Genomic DNA, 7,034 nt, shown 5'->3' on the forward strand with positions numbered 1-7,034 from the left:
GACTGTATGCTGATGATACTGTGTTGTATATTTGACTGTATGCTGATAATACTGTGTATATTCATGGAAAACTGCATCATAGGTTTAAATTACAAGAAAAGGTTCAGGTTGTTGGTCTTATTTGATATATTCAGACAGGACAGGAATTGTCTTTATATTTAAGACAATTTAAATAAAATCTAGATCATTTCAAACACTTGGGTGCTACCCTTCATTAATCTTACTTTTAGAGACTATATTAAAAATTAAAAAAAGAGAGAAACTCATTGAAGTTTCATCTGTCAACATTTAGACACGAGAAACTCCCAGTATTCATGCACTGGGAGCGACTGAACGCAGAGGTTGTTTTACTGCATCTCAGTTTGGGATCAGGTAAAACCATCCTCAGAACACCCGATTCTTTAATTCAGGACTAAAAACATTCTGTTTCACCGTTGTCAGGAAACTCATTTAAATCTCTGAAAACTTAAACCTGGTATAAACTAACTCCCAACTTCTCCTCTAAAATTTAACACTTGGCTCTGACCTTGAACGTTTCCTTTTGTTACTAAAACTCTGTTTGGCGTCATAAAAGTGCATTTTTCTTCTCCACACCATATTTTCCTGTTTAATTTTCCAACTTCATGCCCAGAACACCATAAAGTTCTTGTTGCTGATAAAACAAATTTCAAATTTAATTCAATTCTGACCAACATTTCTCATCTCTCTCAGACCATCATGAGCTCAAAGACCGAAGGAGACTCCAGGATCCAGGAGCTCAGGAGTCGGGTGCAGAGTTTGTGTTCTCAGGATCTGGAAGAAGATAAGAAACGAGCGGTCCAACAGAAAGCCCGAGCAGCTGAGGAAGAGTGGAACAAGGTTCTGCAGAAACTTAGAGAAGCTGTGAGCGAAGCTGAGAGAGGTTCTGCTCTCCACGCTCAGCTGAGGAGCTTTGAGGCTCTGAGAGGAACCACCAGCAGCTGGTTGCAGGAGAAGCAGCTCCTCCTCGTTCCTCCAGACAGACGGACCGACTCTCAACAGGCCATAACATCAGCCCAGGTCAGTCTGAACCAGAACCTGAACTTGAACCTGACGGGTGCATCAAAGACCAGAGCCAGAACTTGACAGAGGTTGATGCGATTTGTTTTTGTAAAAGACGACTTTATTTATGTTAAAAGTTTTTTTATAACCAGTTTCTGGGAGTAAATGGACCTAAAGGTTCAACACTGGTTCATCCCTGAAATTTTGTGCTTTATTAAAATTCCTAAATAATAAAAAAAAAAGTTTAACGAACAAATAGAAAATATAAAAAGAGGTAAATTCTAAAGAAAACTCTGTCTACCTCCAAAATGATGGATCAGAAACACTTTTGAAATTCTAAAATAAAAATAGAATAAAATAAAATTATTTGTTTCAGTGGGGAAACTCCAGAATATCATCAGCAAATAGAAGTACCCAGAATAGATTAATTAAAAACATAACAATTAAAGATTAAAAATAAGAGTTTAAACTAAAAGCTATAAAGAAACCAGGGCTGACTCAAGACTTTTGCACAGTCCTAAATGGGTCCAAACACAAAAGTTCTTAATATTCATCTTTCCTAATACTAATGTCTACACTTCTGTTTGGGTTTCTATTTTACTCTCTGCCCTTTGAGAGATGGTTTGCAAAGATTTAAAGTTTTTATTTATTTGACTCCTGAAGGTCCTGATGCTGCTCAGTAATCCAGGTTGAGACATGGTCCTCTGGGCGGGGTCTTTGTTGATGATGATTGTCTCAACAAAGAAGACCTCGTCCAGAGGACCTGTCTCTGCCTTGTTAGAATTACCTTCTGAAGGTTTTTCTGTTTGAAGAAACAGTTTCTTTTTCTTCATTCAGGTTCTGAACATTCATGTAAAGATGTTTTTAACCCTCAGGACATCCTGAGCTGTAAACCTGAGGGAGACTCCAAACTGACCGAGCTGCGGAGACAGAGCAGACATCTGTCCCAGATGGAGGACGTGGAGGAGCACCTGAAGCTGGAGGTCCAGCAGAAAGTCCAGGACTCAGAGGATCTGTGGCAGACCGTCCTGCAGGCAGCTGAGGACGCTCTGAGGAAAGCTGAGGTCCAGTACTCGCTGTCCAGGGAGCTGGAGTCCTTCTGGGTCCACACAGGCAGCACTAAGAGTTGGGTGCAGAACCTGCAGGACCGAGCTGAGTCCATGACGGGAGGTAGTCAGGGCAGCAGGGCTCAGACTGAGGAGAGGCTGCTCACTGCACAGGTGAGCTGTAGGCTGCAGAAACATCAGATGGATGTTAAGGACAGTTTGACGTCTCTGACACAAGACGTTCAGATCGACGTGCTTCTGACCTCAGGCTCTGTGTTCAGGTCCTCCTGAGCTCCAAGGCGAACGGTGACGCTCGGTTCATGGAGCTGAAGAGCCGAGCTAAGAGTCTCTGCGAGGACACGGACCTGGAGAAGGACAAGAAAGAGGACATTCAGAGGACAATAGGAGACATGGTCACGCAGTGGGGGAAAGTTATCCAAGCTGCTGAGGAAACACAGAGGTACAGACTGAGTGTAGCTTATAAAATAATGTTTATTTTGTTTTTATTATTACTAGTTCTTTAAGCACATGTTCTTTAATACTAGTAAAATATGTGTATGTCTCTTAAAGGTGTAAAGTAACAATGAAGGGTTGATGTATGAGGGGCCGTTGAGGCCAACATTTATTCTACTAATTTCACACACGTTCTTTAGACAAGTGTACTTTAAACATGTGTGTTCTTTAAATGTAATTTTAAAACACAAGTTCTTTAATACTAGTAAAATACTTGTAGGTCTCATAAAGGTGTATAGTATTAACAATAAAGGTTGGGTGTATGGGGGGCCGTTTAGGTCAAAATGTATTTTGCCACTTTCACACACACACACACACTCTTTAAACGTGTACTTTAAACACATGTTCTTTAAACATGTGTTCTTTAAACACTTGTGTACATACACCCAGGCTGTCTTCTCACAGTCAGACAGTCGGATCAAAAACACTATGATTCACATTTCCTGTCAGAATACGAAGTGAACGACGAGAGCTGAATGTGATGAAGTTGAAATAAACTTGTTTTATAACTAAAAACTGGAGCTCAAAGTCCTCGTAGCTCAATGAGACTAGCCTGTACAAATGAAGGTTAAATTAATGAAAAGAAGCAGAACAATAGCTAAAAGGCAAAAGTAGCAAAACACTAGCAGCAGAATCAGCATTAGTAGTTAATATAAACCGTAGTTGAATTAGCAGTAGCCACTGTTGTAGTATTAATATCGGGAGTTTGAAATGGATTTAATCTCTAATCTCTGACTGGATTGACTCTAATTTGGGTTCTGATGTCTACCATCTGTTACCTGTTAGACTCTTACAGTCCGTTCTGGACCGTTTGGACTCCTTTGAGGACAAACGAGGTCAGGCTGAGGCCCAACTGGCTGAGCTCCACAAAAAGACATCCAGCCTACCACGTGTCTTCTCCTGGCCAGGCCTTGGAGAGCGAAGACAGGCCTTGGAACAGGCCCGGACTCTCCAAAAACAGATTCCAGCCATGGCCCCTGTTCTCTCAGATCTGCACACGGAGGTAAGAACTCCTCAGGTGGTGGTCAGAAGCAGAACTCAGAACCATCCGTCATGATTAAAACTTCCTTTATTTTAAGGCAAAGGAGATGTTTGAAATGACCGGAGACCACAGTTGGACAGATTTGTCCTCAGCAGCCAAAGAGGAGTCCATCTCTGCTCTGCTGGCAGAACTAACAGTGAGTTTATCAGTGGGTTCAAAGAAACTGTGAATAATTTGATTTACCTGTTCAGGTGGAGTTGTTGAATATTTTAGTTTGTAGCAGTTGCTCTTCGCTAACATTAACATTTTAATTAATATATATATTTTTTAATTCTCACATTCTTCTTCCTCAGATGTTTATTTTCTGAATGAGACAGAAGTAGAGTTCTTGTAGGTCTGTAGTAAAGTGGTTCTGGTTCTGGTTGGCAGGACTTAGTGAGAAACCTGGAGGACGGAGTTCTGTCGGAGCGACACTTCACTCTGCTGATGGACCAGCACGACGCCGCTCAGTACTGGCTGAGGGAGCATGTAACAGTCCTGGGACCACCTCCGGCCGACAGACACGGGCTTCATAATACCACCAACACCCTGAAGGTCCAAATCCATCCAAAACACAGTTCAAATCACTCTGATGAAAAACAAACCTTTCTACTGTACAAAAACAAGAGAAAAATCATCTTAAAGATAAAAAATATCATCATTAAGATAAAGACCTAGATGACATGCATGTCACCCACCAGCTTTCGATGCCAGAGTTTTCCACTAAGGCTACCCTGCAGAGGAAAGTGGTCCAAAACCAATGTTTGTGTCTGTATGTGACCCACGGCTGATTTATTTTTATGACAGTTTGAATGGGACAAATTAACATTTTTCAATACGCTGGTGAAGATTCTGTCATCCAGACCATGGTTCATTCATAAAAGTTCAAGACAAAAACAACTGGACTTTATTTGTAACAGAAGACGTTTCGCTTCTCATCCGAGGAGCTTTCTCAATTCAAAGAGCAGAGAGTGTGGAGTTCAAGTTACTTTATTATTATTATTATTATTATTATTATTATTATTATTATTATTATTATTATTATTATTATTATTATTATTAATATTTTTCAATCTGGCCCAGATCTTCATCTGTTCTCCTAAATCAGATCCATACCTGTTTTTCAACATGACCTCAGTCTCATTTCATCATTTATGGATGAAACTAGAAAAGTAGAGAACATTTTAACAAAGTTCACTTTGTCCTAATGATCTAACAGTCGTCCTCGTCCTCTGACTCCAGGCTCTGCTGCAGACACTGGACCGCGAGCACAAAGACTTGAAGGAGCTGGACTCTGCCAGAGACTCTTTGTTGAGCTTCTGTACCCCTGAAGGTCAGGAGGCTCTGATCCTGAAGGTCAGACTCCTTCATGACCTCTACAGCAGCTTGGAGCAGGAGGTGAGGGAGCACCTGAGGACATGTGAGGAGCAGTTAGAGGAGACGAGGCATCAGCTGACCCAGGTTTCGGAGGGTCTGAAGGAGGCAGCAGCAGCTCTGCAGTGGGAGCTCCGCTCTCTGGATCAGGCTCTGAGTTACAGCGAACCTCAGGACAACGTGGCCCAGCTGCAGCAGCACTGGAGCAGCCTGCAGGTGAGACAAACGCACCCTTACCTGGAACAGGTGAGAACACATTTCATGTAAAAACACCAAACCCTAAGGTTTAATAATTCCTTCAGGAACGGTTTTAAATGTTGGTCCTGGGAACAACAGTTAACTGTGTGCTGTTGGTCTTGTTTTCTGTTAGAACTGTGAGAAGTCCCTCGATGGTTTGGGTCAGAAAGTTTCTCACCTGCAGCAGGAAGTGACATCACTATCTTCCACCAATGAGCTGCCAGCAGACGTCATCAGTACGGTTGAATCTTTGTGCCAACAACAAGCCAGGTACTGAACACATTTAGGAATTCAATAAGTTGATGACGAAAGCAGCTGAAGGTTTGGTTCCACCTTCTACCTGCTCAACAGGATCATTTCTTCCACCTGCATCTCTAAAGCTTCTTTAAGATGTTTTGTGATGAATTCTCAGCTGATTTTCTCATGTTTCAGTTTCTTTTTATTCTTCTTTACATCAGCAGCCTGCCTCAGAGGCTTACCCTGACCCGACATCAGAGCTCTGACATTTTTATCTTTACCGAATAAACAATAAACCTGATTTCTGGACTAATGCAAGCAAACTGCATGCAGTTACCTCCTGCCACCATAGATTGTTTTACAGTCCGTTCAGAGAGGCTGGTGTCTTGGTAAAAGTAAAAAATATAATTTTGTTTATTCCATGATTTGTGAGAAGACAATCCAACTGCTTTAATTTAATTTTGTTGCAAAGCTTGAAGTCCAGGCTGAGTGAGCATCAGGAAACCTGCTGCAGGAACACAGCTGGGTTCCTGAAGGACTGTCTGTCTGCTCTGCAGCAATGGCACCACAGCAAACCACCAGACTCAACGTCCTCCATTCAGGTATTTATTCTAGTCTTTAGTGTCCTAAGCCCTTCACCAGCTCCGCCTGAATGTCTTGTTTCTTGTTGTCTGTAGGAGTCATTAGAAGAAGTAGAACATTTGCAGCACAGCCTGCAGGAGGCTTTATCCCACCACCAGTTTCTATCAGCCTGTTTGACTCCAGACCAGTTTAAAAAAATGCAGGAGGACAGTTCAGAGTCCCTCAAACAGGCAGACACACTGAGGTCTTCTCTGACTCACAGGCTGAAGGTATGAACATCAATTTAACTTTGTTTCACAGGATGTTGTAAGTAAACGTGCCTCTCATCCATGCTACTGTTTTGTAGTGAATCTTATTTATTTCTTCAAGGAACTGGAGAAGAATAAACCAGTGCTGGATGTTGTTCCTGAAGGCCTGCTGGAGACAAGCACCACTGTTGTGGCACCACCACGCAAAAGCAAGAAGAATAAACCTAATCAAAATATTTCTTCATTTGATAAATCTACACCTGTTCAGGATGAAGGATCGGTTCATGTGATGGCAGTCGGGGCAGTCAAGAGAAGTGAAGTTGTTGATGAGAAAACATCACTTGTTCCATCCAGGAAAAAGTCGAAAACATCAGTGGAGTCTGAAATGCTGCAAACTTTAACTGATGAACATGAAAAGGTTTCATTGTCTGCTGCTCGGTCAGTCACTGAACAAGGCAGGACCAGAACTGGACCTGCTATGGAAGAGAAGAGTCCAAATGGATCCTCACAGAAATCTGTTGAGAAATCCCAACGGGTTTCTGAGAACCTCTTGTCTTTGGTTTCCACTGATGCAGGAAACACAGACACCACGAATAAATCAACGATTGTTACAGACAAAACTGAAGCTTCAGTTTTAAAACCAGGTGAGGGTTTACCTCCCAGACGAAAGTCAAAAGGTTCAAAACTTCTGCCTGAAAATACGGAAAAAACAGCTGCACGGACCGAGGTAGAACCTGAACACCCAGCTACACAGAC

At 42.0% G+C, this 7,034-nt stretch overlaps 2 protein-coding genes across 2 annotated transcripts in view; both read left to right on the top strand.

The window, feature by feature from the left end:
* syne2b (spectrin repeat containing, nuclear envelope 2b) overlaps nt 1-2,661 on the top strand; it is a 46,741-nt gene extending 44,080 nt beyond the window's left edge. The window contains exons 47-50 of the mRNA XM_037694816.1: nt 712-1,038; nt 1,896-2,240; nt 2,348-2,526; nt 2,637-2,661. Coding sequence (XP_037550744.1) covers nt 712-1,038; nt 1,896-2,240; nt 2,348-2,526; nt 2,637-2,661 — 876 coding nt within the window. The remainder of the gene's footprint in view (nt 1-711; nt 1,039-1,895; nt 2,241-2,347; nt 2,527-2,636) is intronic.
* Nucleotides 2,662-3,549: 888 nt separating this feature from the next.
* Nucleotides 3,550-7,034, top strand: part of LOC119427237 (microtubule-associated protein futsch) — a gene marked incomplete at its 3' end in the record, with an annotated part of 8,536 nt that continues 5,051 nt past the window's right edge. Inside the window, exons 1-4 of the mRNA XM_037694817.1 lie at nt 3,550-3,582; nt 3,991-4,155; nt 4,843-5,220; nt 5,345-5,447. Of these exons, the coding sequence (XP_037550745.1) occupies nt 3,550-3,582; nt 3,991-4,155; nt 4,843-5,220; nt 5,345-5,447 (679 nt within the window). The remainder of the gene's footprint in view (nt 3,583-3,990; nt 4,156-4,842; nt 5,221-5,344; nt 5,448-7,034) is intronic.

The sequence above is a fragment of the Nematolebias whitei genome, chromosome 21 (assembly GCF_014905685.2).
Source record: "Nematolebias whitei isolate Nwh7 chromosome 21, NemWhi1, whole genome shotgun sequence".
Taxonomy (NCBI): domain Eukaryota; kingdom Metazoa; phylum Chordata; class Actinopteri; order Cyprinodontiformes; family Rivulidae; genus Nematolebias; species Nematolebias whitei.